This window comes from Malania oleifera, chromosome 13, assembly GCF_029873635.1.
Source record: "Malania oleifera isolate guangnan ecotype guangnan chromosome 13, ASM2987363v1, whole genome shotgun sequence".
In the NCBI taxonomy this organism is placed as follows: Eukaryota; Viridiplantae; Streptophyta; class Magnoliopsida; order Santalales; family Ximeniaceae; genus Malania; species Malania oleifera.
The window spans coordinates 12,554,281-12,570,612 of NC_080429.1; the positions used below are offsets into that span (position 1 = coordinate 12,554,281).

At 35.6% G+C, this 16,332-nt stretch overlaps 1 protein-coding gene across 2 annotated transcripts; it reads right to left on the reverse strand.

Moving 5' to 3' along the window:
* Nucleotides 1-5,160: 5,160 nt before the first annotated feature.
* LOC131145474 (uncharacterized) lies at nt 5,161-7,453 on the reverse strand. 2 transcript variants are annotated; one of them, XM_058094565.1, is made up of 3 exons: nt 6,785-7,453; nt 5,754-5,929; nt 5,161-5,457 (listed from the first exon to the last, which is right to left on the reverse strand). In XM_058094565.1, the coding sequence occupies exons 1-3, from the start codon at nt 7,011-7,013 to the stop codon at nt 5,410-5,412; spliced, it is 453 nt and encodes a 150-aa protein (XP_057950548.1). In that variant the 5' UTR covers nt 7,014-7,453; the 3' UTR covers nt 5,161-5,409. The 2 variants fall into 2 exon arrangements, with proteins under 2 accessions (XP_057950548.1, XP_057950547.1); XM_058094564.1 differs by having other exon boundaries at nt 5,161-5,929.
* Between the last annotated feature and the right edge of the window lie 8,879 nt (nt 7,454-16,332).

Below are 16,332 nucleotides of genomic sequence, written 5' to 3' on the forward strand. Positions count from 1 at the left end.
ATAGTGCCAAAGGTCCAGGCTTTGGCTGTTGGTAATGACAGCTGCTTTTGGTGGTATGTTGGTGACTTTGGACAGGGCTTGAGTCAAATATGCTGGAGAGACTTCATTTCACAGCAAATGGTATAACCCATTCTTCACCTCACCCATTCCAGTCGTGCGCTAAGTCAAAAGGTCCTGAACAAAACAATTTTCAAATAAGAAAATGAGACAACACTTCAAGACGTGAGCCAATTTTCGGGCAGAGATGAGATTAAAGGAAAAAGACGGAACACACAGGATATTGTGAAGAATAAGATCTTTTGTTGGTCTCACTATGCCAATATGGGTCACAGAAACAACTTCTCCATTAGGCAAGGTTATAGAGTAGGAGACTTCAGCTGTTATGGAAGTGAAGAAGCATGTTGCACAGACCATATGATCTGTTGCACCTATGTCAATTATCCAAGGAATAGTTGAAATATCTTTGGGCTTGGTGGTGTAAGCTAAGAGACATAGAGGTATACCAGAGAACTGAGGAATGCATGCATCATGAGGAGTAGCAATAATAGTTTGAATATAATGAATCTAGGCTTGACTGGTCTGCTGGAGCATGGCCATCAGTTGCTGGTATTGCTCTTGGGTTATAGTGCTTTGACCTTCATGAGTTCCTTGTTTTGGAACAGGTAGAGAAGATGCTAAAACTTGATGAGCATACAAGCCAATAGGTGGAATCCTACTATGGAGTTTGTTCCTTGGAGGATAACCATGAAGTCTATAACATTTCTCTGTAGTATGTCCACAAATATGGCAGTGATTGCACACTGGTTTGCTGGGGTTGGCCTTGAAACACCTCTCCAAAGAGTGACCATGAATTTTGCAATGAGAACAGTAGTATTTGTCACATCTCTGAGAGCTGTTTTAAGGTGTGAGCTGTATGGTGCTATCCTTGGCCAGGAGAGCAAGGGGTTCAGTGGGAGAAGGGTCAGAAGATATCTCTTTACGCTTCTCTTCCTGTTGGATGATTGAGTAAACTTCATTCAAATTTGGAAAAGGTTTAATAAGTAATATTTGTGCCTTCAAACCTTTGTAGGAGTCATTGAGTCCCATTAGGAATTTCATTACCCAGTCCCTTTGTTGATTTTTGGTCACTTCTTTCAGCCACCACAGCTACAGCTAGGGATGGATTCATAGTTCGTCAATTCATTGAGAAGTGTTTTCAGCTTGGAGAAGTAACAACTCACCGAATCTTGTTGCTGCATCAAGGCAGCTATCCCTTGTTTGATTTCATAAATCCTTGGGGCATTTTGCTGTGCTAGACGATGCTCAAGCTCAACCCACAACTGATGTACCATTTCTGCATACAGGGTGCTGCATCTGATGTCAATTGACATGGAGTTTTGCAGCCATGTAATAACAATGTCATTGCATACAAGCCAATGATCCATCAAGGGACTGTCAGGATCAATTGGCTCACAAATGTTGCCATCGATGAAACCCAGCTTGTTCTTAATACGCAAGACATGCTTCATTGATCTTGCCCAAGGATGATAATTGCTAGAATCCAACACTTGCGTGACGAGTAAAGCTTCAGAGTGGTCGTTAGTGCTGATGAAGTATGGGCTGCTGGGCTATGATGGATCAAGATGGTTTGAGTGATGGTTTGAGGCTATTGAATTGGTGTTTTGGTTTTGGTTTTGATTGGTGTCTTGATCGAAATTGGTAGAGTCAGTACGAGCCATTAAGACCAATCTGTCTCTGATACCATGAAACAAATTGAAACAAAAGAGAGCACTAGAAGAAGAAAGATCAGTACATAAAATAGAGGAAGGTGATGAGGTGATAAAGAAACTTCAAGAATTCGTCCTCTTTTCTTACAATTAGAAATGTACACCATGAGCAAGATAAATAGGGAGAAGGAATAACAGAAAGTGAGAATCTCGAGCAAAACAAAATAACTGACCAAGCAAAAAAAAGGATAACAAAAAAGAAAAAAAGAATAATAGATTTGTTGAAGCCATTCCCGTGGGTTCCCTTCCTTCAGGTTTTTGGTGTGAGCGAGGGAGCTGAGTTGGAGTCTGAGCTGGAACTGAAGACTGGGCATCTTCAATTCGTAATAAATCTTGATAATATTTCGTTCATGTTCTTTACATTTCCGCAATTTACATTTCTGCACGTGTATGTTATAGTTTGAATGAAGCGCATGATTTAATTTACGTTTCTTATATCTATCTGTGTATTTGGAATTGTATAAAAAGAGAAAAAAATTTAAAATTCCAATTCACCCCCCCTCTTTGGAATACACCAATTCTAACAATATATATATATATATATATATTGTTACTTCTGCATGATCAGAAATTGATATTTTATAAGACGAATGTAACTTACGCTCCTAACATATGGTTAAGCTAATTTGATAGAATCAGTTTTTTTTTTTTTTAAAATTATGTAACATAGGACAATTAATTTAGTTTGTGACAATCCTCTTAAAATTTGAACATAAAATCATCGAGGAGAAAGGAATGAAGTTACATAAAATTTATAATGTAGTAAATTCAAAGTCAAACTCAAAAATTTATGCTTGCAAATACTATCTTAATTAAAATAGTCTCATAATATTTTGGATTAAAATAGTCTCATAATATTTTGGAGACAATAGGAGCTCCTACATGCTAATCCCTATCTGAATTATGTGCTCTTACTTATGTGAGGATTAATTCCTAATCATGTGAGAGCCACACTTGTACAAGTACTTAAGATACATAATTAACTTGACAAATACATATACTGAAAAAGTAATATTTATCATTATTAATTAATTTAATTTCAGAGGAGAAGGCAATTATTGGTGCCACAATATAATATCATGCATGATGGGAGTATTACTTGTATCTGTTCAAACTTCAATTCAAATTAACCAGCAGAAAAATTAAATCATCATACTTGTCCTTCCCTTATTTAATTGTGATATATAAACACATATGTACCAATCAAGATTGTAAATTAGAGAAGCTATGTATATATATATTATTGCAGGATTACAAATTAAGTAGGGCTAGCTTCTTAACCTACGCTTATATAATACCTTCCTCATCAAATACCCTCTCTCTCTCTCTCTCTCTCTCTCTCTCTCTCCCATGACACACAGATAGGCAGGCCAGCTACAACTCTCTCTCTCTCTCTCATGGACACACAGATAGGCAGGCCAGCTAAAAGGTGCAGGGTATACACATATACGTAAACGTATTGAAAAGATTAGGCAACCAACTTTGTGATGATGAAAGGATAAGATTTTTAACTAATAAAATCCGATTACAAATATATTCTTTTGTCCAATTGTCTCTGTGTGGATCCCCTTTATCCTTTCCTTCTATTCTATTCTTTATAATAATTAATGGGAATCTCTATTCACCACAAATATCCAACTACATTATCATAGTTGTTAAGGATATTAATCTCATGCTTCCTATAAAATTAAGCTATTTAATTTTCAAATTTTATATTCTGTTAGTGTACATTCCGCATATTATATTGATTGTTATTGTAATATGATATGAAGGATATTAAGTTCGTGCTTCCTACAAAATAGGCTATTTGATTTTCAAACTTTGTTTTCTATTGGTGTATATCGCGCATGTTATGCTAGTTGTTATTGTAATATGACATCTCAACTGTATAGTTTATATAAGTTTAATGATATACACGGTTTTTGTATCTTGTCAAAACTATCTTTCCTCTCTGTGATCTTTCATGGTATTAGAGCTTATCTAGCTTACGCTTTGAGGTTCTGTTTTCGCTTTTCTAAACATGACGGAATTGGGTTCCTCCTCCTTATCCAAGGTTGTTTTTCCCAATCCAACGCAACTTAAACCTATCCTCAAGAGTCACAATCTAAACCTATCCTCAAGAGTTCCAATCTTTTTGGTTTTATTGATGACTCTAACCCTTGTCCTGCTATGTTTCTTGATGATAATGCCGCTAAAAGTGAGTCCATGAATCCGGCCTACACTAGTTGGCAGGGTCGTGACCAACTTCTGTTAAGTTGGATCATATTCTCTATTTCTCCTTTGCTAATGTCTTCTCTCCATGGTTTGGATACGTCATTTTTGGCGTGGTAGACCCTTGTTGCTCGTTTTGCTTCTCAATCGAAGTCACGAATTTCCCATTTGAAACGTCAACTACAAAACCTCCGACAAGGTTCGATAACCTGCACTTCTTATCAGTCCGAAGCCATGTTCTTGGTTGATAAATTATCTGCTGTAAAGCCAGTTGATGATGACAATCTCATCTATTTTATTATTGGGGATCTTAATCCCACTTTTACACAGTTCATCACCTCTTACTCCTTCCATACTCGGGAGGCTTCTATGTCTTTTTTTGATTTCAAGTCTGAATCATGAAATAATTCTCAACCATCAAGCTCCACTCAATCCTATGCTAGAGTTCAGAGATGTCCTCTTTTGCTCTATTTTCCATGCTTGAGTCAAGCATATCGAACTTGATTATCATTTTACTAGAGAGAAGGTGGTTGACAAAGATGTGATTGTTCGTTATGTTAACCCCTACAATTAAGTTGCAAATATCTTCACTAAATGTCACATTGCTTATCAGTTTTGTATTATGAGTGACAAATTGTTGATATGTTCCTTACCCTCCAATATGAGGGAGGGTGTCAAGTATATCAAGGATATTAAGCTCGTGTTTTCTACAAATTAGGTTATTTGATTTTTAAATTTTATATTCTGTTGGTGTACATATTGTTATTGTAATCTAATATCAAGAATATCAATCTCATGCTTCTTATAAATTAGGTTATTTGTATATCCCACATATTATGTTGGTTGTTATTATAATCTGATATCTCAACTGTAAAGTTTATACAAGTTTAATGATATACGCGGTTTTGATATTCAATTAAAACTATTTTTCCTCTATGTTATCTTTCAATATCAGCCTCCTTGCACACACTCCCTTAAACAATCTTAATGCCTTCATCACTTATAATGATCTCCAAGTCATGAACAACTAAACTCCCACAAGATTATATTATATATATATAATATATATGTCAAAGAAAAGTACATGTGTTTCCCAGCTGGCTTTAGCTTTCTGGCCCATTAATAAAAGGGCATTAATTAATTACAAAAATAACGTAGAGTACAGACCCCTACACACACCCAATATATGAACATGAATCAATTATATATCACAAATCAGTACCATACAAATAATCCAGACACATCTTCAAAACAAAACCAAAAAAAAAAAAAAGGAAAAGAGAAAAGGCATTCTAAAGAGCCCAAAAGAGGGAAAAAGACAGCAAAGAAAAGAAAAGAAAAGAACAGAAAAGGAAAAAAGTACTACAAAAAGAATCCCTTCATCTTTTCTCAGTTGGCAGCAGAAGCAGAAGCAGAAGCAGAAGCCTCAGCCTCAGGGGTGGTCTCTCTCCTCTGTTCTGTTCTTAAGCTGCGGGACCACCTTTTGCAAATCCAAACCAAACAGTGCATCAGATCAGACCATAATCTAAATATGCAGACATAACATATATAGATAGATAACATATATTTTTTATAACTCCGAACTTCCATCTGAATAAATCTTTCAATCCATCCCGTTCTATACCAAACAATGAAAACATTATGGTGTGCGACACATTTCTAATAATTTTATAAATAAATCATAAGTAAAAAATCCAAATTGAGATTATAAAAGTCTAATTTTAACCTTATCACTTGACTGGATAATAGATATAATACATATATATATATATATACCTGATCTTGCGAGGAGTTGTGCTGGCGAGATGAGTGTCTTCTGGTTTTCTTGTCAAAAGTCTTGCCACTCTCATTTCTATGTCTCGAATCCATACCAGCAGTTGTACTGCTGCTGCTGCTGCTGCTGCTGCTGCTACTGCTACTGCTACTGCTACTGCTACTGCTACCTCCTCCTCCTATAAACATATATACATTAATCCATACAAACACAAACAACATCACAAGTTAAAAAGTGAAAAGTACTATTAATCTTAACCATGCTACCTAGCTGCTGAATATGCATAGACAAATATATATTTTAGCATATTCGCCGTTCTGCAGATCCTCTTGGGATATGTTTGCCTGTCTACCCAATACTTCCAAAACCCTAATTATATAATTAAAATGATCAGGCCCAAACAAACACAAATATACCACTTTAGGACCTGTTTAACTGATTAAGGAAAAGGCTTATCCCGGTCCGTGACCATCACAGGCCACCTTACAACTAAAGAGAAAAGAAAAGTTCATTAAATTTGTACATGTCACATAGACTTGTGATGACCGTAACGTAACATTTAATGGACTGACTATAGACTTGCCCATTAATTTTTTTTACCTTTCTCGCGCAGTACAACGAGGTTTCGACTCTTTAACTACCAAGAAATATAATATAACCATAGATTAACATCTAAGTTTTTTTCACAAAAGCTTAAAACTGCCCTGGTCGGGATAAAGCTACAAACACGTTGAACAGGCACATTATACATCTTCTCCATGACCAAAACAAGTTGAACTACAAGAAGTCACCTAGAAAAAGTAAAACTTCATCGGAGTCGGAGCACGCTTTTATCTTGAGATTTTTAGTAGTCCAACTAGGTGGGTTTCTCACTTTTAACCCTTTCCTTTTTCTTTTCTTTTCTTTTCTTTTCTTTTCTTAACATGCACTCATTATAGAAAGTGTGCCCAAACAAGTCTTAACAAACTTTGCCTTAAACACACTAACACGACAATCGATATTCATTTATAAACATACATATAGAAAACTTTACCCTTGGTTGCATGCTTTCTTCTTCTCTGCATTTGCGAGTCGAGGGTTGATTCGGAACTGTCCGGCAAGTACCGGTCCAGCCGGAGAGGTAGACCCCGATGATCACGATCTGCATCAAACATTGTTTCGACGAACGAAGCCTCCATGTAGTTTAAGAACTGCACGTGCTTCTCGTTCGTCCACTGCCCGCCGCCTCCGGGAGCACACCTCCAGTACTCCTTCGACTCCATGGCCGGCCGCCGGAAATCCACTCTTGCCGCCGGGGAGTGGCCAAGATGGTCCGAGGACTGAGATCTTAATTTGCACTTTCTAGGCGAGTGTCAGGTCCCGGTTAATTATATAGGACACGCAACGGAGAATTTTTGAGTTTCTTCACCGACGTATCGTCTGGGGCGGCGGGGATGTACTCGCGGGGCTTGATAGACACGTGGAAAGATCGGCGAGTGTAGTGCGTCCGATGGCCATAAAGTGGAGCGGGTAGAATGGTATAGAGTAGAGGTGCGCGTGGGGGTGGGGGAAAGTTGGGGTGAAAATATCTGCGGGAGGAGAAAAAACGAAATTAAAATAGGGACTTTTTTGAGATATTTTTGGGGGAGGGGATCAAGGAAAGAATCCTTCAATTATTTTTTTTTAAATAAAAATAATAAATAGAGGAGGAAAAAATCTTGGAGAGTAATGACTAATGAGAGATGGAGATGGTAATCCTGTTGGAGATTTTATTTATTTATTTATTTATTTTTGTTGAATAATATATGGCTTATAATTTGGTTTAATTTACGAGGGTATAATACCCTATGGGATGGTTGGTCAAAAAGGGGAAAGAAAAAGAGTGGATGCAGGAATTTTACCTTTTTCACTTTGCATGGACTCTTCTCTGCCCTTTATCAATTTTTTTTTTTTTTTTTTCGAAAAAGAAAAGGAGGAATACACTATTTTGGGATATTTTTTTTATAAGAAAAATTAATTTTTTAATGCTTAAAAAACCACACCAATCATTTATTATGTTTAAATGTAATTATATACTGTTAAATGAACGATAATTTTTTATAAAAATTAAAATTGCTCGGTACTGTATGGCCTTAGGTTTGAATTTGAGAATGAATGCTTTGTTTTATTAATGTCATGAGAGATGAGAGATTGGGTTTAATATTGAATTTCAATGGGCAATACGTAATATGTATGAAGATTTTGTATTTTTTAAAATTAATTTTATTACAAGGTCGAATTTTGTCTATTTAAAATGGACCATCATACTTTGTATTCTGTGTTTGGGGGCTTAGAATTTAAGTAATAATTTGGATTTGTGTGAATTTGGATAAAATATATTTTCATTTAAATTTATAAAAAACTAAATTTAAGATTCAAAATTCATTCTCTTAAACACAATCTTTATGTATGTTGCCCTTTATTGAAATAAATATTTGTGTCGGTAATCAATTAGAAGAATGAATACAATAGCAAATACTTATTATATCTCATCACGGGCATGCATCTTCGTATCCACATATACAATTTTTTGGTAAGTCTAGATTTGCTTTAATTGGTTCCTACATTCTCACCAATTCGATCCAAAACAACATTTGGGCATTTTTCTTCAATTATGTACTAGTGTATACCTCACTTACCATTTATGAAACCAAGTTTGATAATTATATCAATTACATTATGTTATCATAGACAGTCAATTAATATAAAAGATCGAAGTACTGCTTTATTTAATGTTTAGAAGGTCAAAACATTTTGTGAAAGTAAAAAAAAAAAGTTTATATCTTTTTAGTAAATTTGGGAGGTTAATTAATTAATTAGTATATGATTGCTTTTATTTTTTGCATCAAAATATCAAAAGATTCTTTTTCATCTTTTGGAAACAACTTTAGTACAAGTCCCAATTTAAGTCCTCAATGAATACATTTTTACTCATTTGCAACACAATGCACACTAGGTGCCTTTTGGGGAAAAAAAAAATTAGCATTCCACTCACATTACTATAATGCAGCTTGGTATTAATAATTGTAATGTATAGCATAAAGATATTGTTTGTATAATTTTTGTGCACTCTCTCATAAAAGACACATATATCTAAAAAGAATTCTAAAGATATGGCGAGGAAGGTAACGACCAAGTTCTTTTGCATAGGGATGCTCCACTCACCTAGGTGAGTATCGTCCAATATAGCAGATGAAAGCGCAAAAATAACGCAAGGAATGGGTGAGTAAAGGAGTTGTCGCAACGCCCTGGATGAACCAAAATGGTGAGGGGTGAGAGATATAATCTTATTGAAGTTTCAATAGAGTTGCCACCAACTGGTTATTTACTTAAGTGCGGTTAGTTTACTTAATTACTGTAATGATCTGAAGAATAATGGTATTTAAATAATGAAGAGAGAGGAAAAGGGGAATAGGAAAAAGGCCGCGGCAGACGTCGTCAACGACGTGGCAGTATAGGCTCGTAAACGAAGGTTTGCTTTGTCGACGAGAAGATACCGAGAGGATGTTTTGGGTGACTCTAAATTTCGTCGATGAAAGGGAGAGTTTGTCGACAAATTTCCTCTTGATCTTGTCGACGAGGTGATGTGGCTCGTTGACAAAGCTAATAGTATAAGTAGCCAAAACTTTGGATTTTTACGCAGAAAATAAGAAAAATTCTCTCTCTCTCTCTCTCTCTCTCTCTCTATGGTTTCTCTCTCCTCTTTCTTCCATTTCAGCTCCGACGTTCACCGGATCGACGATTCGAGGCCACCACGACGCTCCTAGGGAAGTTCTCTCCAAATCTACCGAACGGATCGTTGGTGGGACTGAGTTGAAATTCATCCCTGGTTTAAGGTAAGGTTTTCTATGCAAAATTTTGTCTTCCCATAGTCTTTGGAAATGTTATTCACAGAAAAATACTGAAATTTAGTTCTGAGAGTTGTCATTTTCAGGGTGTTGAACAGGGAACCCTGCAAGTGCAGAACCGGTGTGTTTAGGGGTTTTCTTTCTAGTAATCAAGTAAGGGAATAAACTAAAACAGTTATTTTTCCATGAAAATTATTATTAATTGATTAATAGAATTATATTCAGAGAAGCATGTATTATATTTGAATATTATTGAGAAAATGCATATTTGGGAAAATACTGTTGTTATACAGGAAATATGATTCTAGAATGAAATGTATGGTTTTATTTAGCATCGTGTGGCATGAATATTATTTTACATGAAAAAGTATTATGTTATGGAAATTTTACGAATAAGGCATGTTTTTAGAAATTATGAAATAATGCAGTACATTATGGTTTTAAAATACATGATAAATGAATTATTTTATTCAAAATGATATGTATGAAATATTCGGCGCAAGGCCGTGATTGATAGTGAGCGCAAGATCGTGTTTTACATATGATTTCGACGCAAGGCTGTAATTATGAATGTTCGGCGCAAGGCCGCAGATATGAAAGAAACTGGCACAAGGCCATATGTATGTATGTTATTTTAGAAAATGCTATCAATCTATTTATGTTAGACAAGTATATTATCATGTATTATATGATATCAAAGCCCGGATGATAGTTCAGTTCAGTTACAAGAGCACGGTATCGTAGCTATATAGATCAGATTAATATGTTCAGACTTGTGCTAACCACCCCACAAGGGGGTGAGAAATGGATAGTCAATGTGGCTTTCAGTGTAGAGTTATAGACGTCCACCTGGCAGTCCGAACCAGGGTGTGGCGGGTCCATCGTACTTACAGACATTTTTGACTTGGCAGTAGTCGGCCAGCCATTGGTCCCACCTTCGGGCTGCACAACTAGTCATGGGGGGTAATACATGACATCAGCTAGCTATACATCCTGGGTAAATTTTCAGTATTACCAGTTATATCAGATATTTCATGATCAGAATGAATTATTAGAAATTATAAAAGTATATGATTATTCCAACGTGATATGATGAATGTTTTCCAGTATATGAAATGTACTGTATATGTATCATAGCATTAATTATTCATGTTGTCACATAGTTATATTTAGTTTATTTTCTCTTACTGAGAGGTGTCTCACCTCTAGCATTAAATAATTTTTAAGAAATCCAGAAAGATCGGCGGATTGAAGCTACCGTTGAGATAGTGTGATAATGCCCTGCTTGGAGAGTAAGTTTTGATCTAGGAACAGTAGATTAGTGTTGTGGGTTCCTATATATGTATATATATATTTTTTCTATTTTTTACAGACTGTATTTTTGACTTGGCAATGGTCGGCCCACCATTGTCAGGTCCCACCTTCGGGACACACAACCCAATCATATGGGGGTAATAGATGACAACAGCTAGTTAATCTACTAGGGTTATTTTCATATTATTATTATATGAGATGAATTATGCTTGTAGAAATCCAGTCTATTCTGCTATGTTATGATTAAGTATGTTTTTCCCAGAAATGATTAATACAATTGCTGAATATGTTTACATATATGATTCTATGTATAACACAGAATTACTCATGTTGCCACACACTAGTATTAGTTTATTTTTGTAGTAACCGGGAAAAAAAAATAAAAATTTAAAAAATAATAATAATAATAATAATAATAATAATAATAAAATAATAAAATAAAATTAATTAATTAAATTAACAAGTAAAATGAATAGTATGATAAGGAATAAATATATATATATATAAATATTAAAGCATGTATATATATATATATGTGTGTGTGTGTGTGTGTGTATATATATATATATAAAGTATGAACGCTTCTTAAAGAAGCTTTACTTTACTTTACTTTACTTTACTTAAGGTTTATTATTATATATATTTATAAACTAGCACAAGCTTCTTTAAGAAGCTTTGGAAATCAAATTTTGGATTTTGGTGGGCGTGCTTTCTTTCTTCTCTCACTCTCTCTCTTCTCTCTCTCTCTCTCCTACGACTCTCTCTCTTCGATTCCGGGCTAGTTTTACGCCGGATCGACAAACCGAAGCCACCACGACGCTCTTGGCGAAGTTCTCTACAAGTTTTTGCCGGAGCGGATCGTTAGGGAAACGAAGTTGGATTTCATCTCAAATCCAAGGTAAGGCTTTATATTCAATATTTGGATTTTTGACAGTTGAAGAAAGTGATATACGCGTAAAAATACTGAACTTTAATACTGGAAATTTTCAGTTCCAGAGTATTGATTTCCTACGTTGGGAATCATCCCTAAGTTGAGGTAAGACTTTTTAAGTCGAATTTGACTTAGTGGTAGTTATAGAAAATGTTATACGTACGAAAATATTAAACTTTAATTCTGCGAGTTTTCATTTTCAAGGTATTGAATTGAGAACCTTGTGGGTACGAGGAAGATTTTCTTAGGGGCTTTTCAGGAATCAGGTAAGGGAATAAACTAAGCTAGTTTCGTTTTGAGAAATGTATGTATATATATGCAGCATTTGGTTTCAGGAAAAATAAATATATTTATATATATGATTTATATTTGGAAAATACTGTTTAAATGATGATATGTTGAATACGTAGAAAATTTGTTTAGTGTGGCATGAGTATAAAAATGTTGTGAAATACTATTTTTTTTTGGAATGGGGATGATATGGATTTCTATGATGGAAAACCGGCGTACGGGCCAAGATATTTTTATATGTATATGTGATTTTCCGGCGTATGGACCGTGCTATGTGGATGAGATTTGCCGGCGTACGGGCCGTGCTATGTGATTTGCCAGCGTACGAGCTGTGCTATGTGATTTGCCGGCATACGGGCCGTGCTATGTGGTTTGCCAGCGTACGGGCCGTGCTATGTGATTTGCCGGCGTACGAGCCGTACTATGTTAAAATGTGTAATACCGGCGTACGGGCCGATGATTTTCATGATATATGTATATATGTGAAATGATATGATTGATGTGAAAATAAATGATATGAGATATTTATGTATCACGGTTTTAGTATATGTATATGATATCAGAACCTGGTTGGCTTGGTCTAGGCTAGCACTTGCACGGTACCGTTGCTATGTGTCCATGGTCCTCGTGATCATGATATCTGTGTTAACGCCGCTGTACGGAGTGGTGTGAGATTGGATGGTCGATGTGGTTATTTTCAAGAAGTGTGCTGTTATCGCCCCTGGTGTACGGACCAGTCTGGGTAGACCCATCGGACCTACAGACTACTGTTTAACTTGGTAGTGGTCGGCCAACCATTGTCAGGTCCCGCCTTCGGGCCACACAACCCAGTCATGTGGGGGTAATACATGACAACAGTCAGCTAACCTACCAGGATTGTTTTTATGTTATTATTATTATGATGTGAGAGAAGAAATGTTTATGAAAATGCAGTATGTTCTGCCATATTTTGATATGCATATATTTTCCCAGATTTGATAAACAGTATTGAATATGTTATGTATGGTATATGTAGAACACAGAATACTCATGTTGCCACACACTGGTATTAGTTTATTTCCCTTACTGAGAGGTGTCTCACCCCTAAATCTTATTAACTTTTCAGGAGCCCCGGATAGGAGAGCGGGAAAAGCCCCACTGATATAGTACGGTCTATCTACCCTTTTTGAAGGGTAAGTTTTGTAGGGACAGTTAGATTTTGTGGGAAATGTCCCTAGGTTTTATTTTTGGGATGTATATATGAAAATACAGTGATTGTAGTAACTCTGGTATATTGTGGTATATGGTATTGAGATGTACATGTTTGTATATTTTCTGCTGCTAGGGCTTCTGCTTGATGCTTTGATATATCCCTGGTGCCCACGGGCCTAGGTGGATTGTGACCTGCTGAGTTGGAATGTAAGATGTGATGATAATTTATATAAATATATATATATATATATATATATATATATATATGCGAAAAAGGAGCAGGTCGTTACAATTTTCCTTATTGAGAGGTGTCTTACCCCGAATTATATAAAATTTTCAGGAGCCCTTGATAGAAGAGCGGATAAAGCTCCGCTGGGATAGATTCAGCTGACCTGCCTTTTTTTTTTTAAGGGTAAGTGGTGAGAAGTGGCTCTAGAATTCTTTTTGGGATGTATATATATAAACACAATGGATGTAGTAACTCTAGTACTGAGATGAATGGTGTTATGATTATGATATTAGGATTTTATGTTTCCTGCTGCTTAGGAAACAACACGGGTTAAGGTTGATTATGACCTACTGGATTTGATATGTTGGTATTGTATATTAATATTTAAGGAAAAAAAATGTAGAAATTAAGCAGGTCGTTACAAATGCTCTTGGTTGTTTGTAGCCGTTGACAATTTTTCCTGAGCTTAGTGAAACTGTCGACGGTTTGGGGTCCTGCCAAACCAATTTCTTCTTTTTCTATTCTTTTTCCTTATTTCTCTTTTCTTTTATTTATTTTCTTTTCTTTTCTGGGTTCGGGTCCCTACACCTCCAAAGGAGAGGGTCTTATTAGATAAATCTCCCTCTAAATCGATACATGTGAGGTCTAAAATACCTCTTTATCCTTTGTTTTATCATTGGTCTGCATGCAAGCACATACAAACAAAATATGATGCATACAAATATAAAACATGCCAAATGATCATGTGAATGCATCAAATTTAAGAAAAAATGATTTCCAAAGTAATCCCTAATTTTAAAGAGTTTTTCTATATTTTTTTGGAATTTTTCATGATTTTCTTGTAATTTTTTTTATATTTTTAGGGAATTTCGTTCAATTTTATTTATTTTTGGCATTTTTATTTTTCATTTTTTTTGGACACCTTGAGTCAAAAGGACTAAAGGAATTTTTTTTTTTCTGATTTTTCCGCTAATATTCTTAATTTTTAAGATTTAAATGATTTTAAAATGAATTACAAATTATTTTTAAATAAAAGAAAAGGGGGTGGTTCAGACGGTTGAATAAGGTCAAATTGGGTCAAACAATTTGACCAGGTCAATAAGATTGATTTGGGTTGACCTAGTCAAAGGAGAGAGAGTGGCTAGGTTTTGCTACATTTCATCCATCTAGGGGTGAAACGTGGCAACCAAGGAGCGGTCTGGTCTATGTTTTTTTTTTTTTGAAATAACAGTGAAGTGATATGTGGTAGGGGTGACGTCATGATGATGTCACCACCACTCAACTAAACGGATTCAAAAGGTATGGATCACTAATGTGGCGGCGATTGAGCTGTCTATAAAAAACACAACATGAACGTCTGCGATTATATCATGTCGCTGGGTGACGTCGCCTAGCAGATGCAGTCCAAAATGTGACATGTGTTATGCTTCGACGGGTGACACGTGGCCCATTACGACAGATTTTTTTAATTTAATGTTTTAACATATTTTCTTTTCATTTCTTTTTCTCTCTCTTTCTTATCTTCCTTGAACTCTCTGTTTTTGTCTCTCTCTGTCTATTTGTTTGTCTGTCTCCCTCTCCCTCCCTCTATCTCTCTTTCTTATCTCCCTTACCCCTACTTTCTCTCTACTCTCCCTCATCTCTCTCTTTCTCTCATCTACTTTTCCTTATATTTCTTATCCATCTACTCTCTCTACTATTCTCTGTCTCACCCCATTTTCTCTTCTTCTTCTCTCTCTTTACGTACCATTGCTGCAGCTGCCGCTACAGATGGTAGCCTTTGCCATCTGATTTAAATGATTTTATATCCAACATTTTTTATGCTTCTTTCAGCTTTGATATCTACAAAGCTTAAACTATTAGGTTGTAAGCAATAATGTATATCAAATTTTAACACTCTCCCGCACATACAGTCCGACAGTTCATAGAGAGATAAACAAATGATAAATAACATCATAGAATAAATGTGGGCGACAAGATTAGAATTCAGGACCTCCAGTCTCCTGATAACTAGAGCTCTAACACCATATTCGGTTACCACTTTAACTAAAAGTTTAAGTTATTAGGTTATGAACTAACAATGTATATTGAGCTTTAACATATATACTAGGTGTGACGACCTGCTTAATTTTCACATTTTTTTTAATAATACAACGAAATCATTATCATCAATCTCAGCAGATCATAATCCACTTGGACCCATGGGTACCAGGGATACATCAGAAATACATCACAGGAGCCTATGCAGCAGGAAACATAAATCACAAACACCTCATTATACCATACATCACAATACCAGAGTTACTACTATCACTGTATACATATATACACAACACTCAACCCAAAAAGATGTCTTAGGACCATTTCCACAAAATACATCAGACCCTATCAAAATACTTACCCTTCTGGAAGGACAGGTCTACCGTACTAGATCAGCGGGACTTTACCGCTCTTCTATCAGGGGCTCCTGAAAAGTTTATAAAATTTTGGGGTGAGACACCTCTCAGTAAGGGAAATAAACTAATACCAGTGTGTGACAACATGAGTATTCCGTGTTATACATATATCATACAGAACATATTCAATAACTGTTTTGTCAAATCTAGGAAAACATATATATTATCAAAACATGGCAGAACATACTGCATTTTCATAAACATATATCATCTCATATAATAATAATAACACAAAAATATTCATGGTAGGTTAGCTGGCTGTTGTCATGTATTACCCCCACATGACTGGGTTATGTGGCCCGA

What these genes read in the sequence shown, in the direction of transcription:
- LOC131145474 (XM_058094564.1), bottom strand. Translation starts at nt 7,013, where the DNA reads ATGGAGTCGAAGGAGTACTGGAGGTGTGCTCCCGGAGGCGGCGGGCAG. An exon ending in AAGAAAGCATGCAACCAAGG is followed by an intron (nt 5,930 to 6,784) that starts GTAAAGTTTTCT and finishes ATATGTTTATAG; the next exon opens with GAGGAGGAGGTAGCAGTAGC.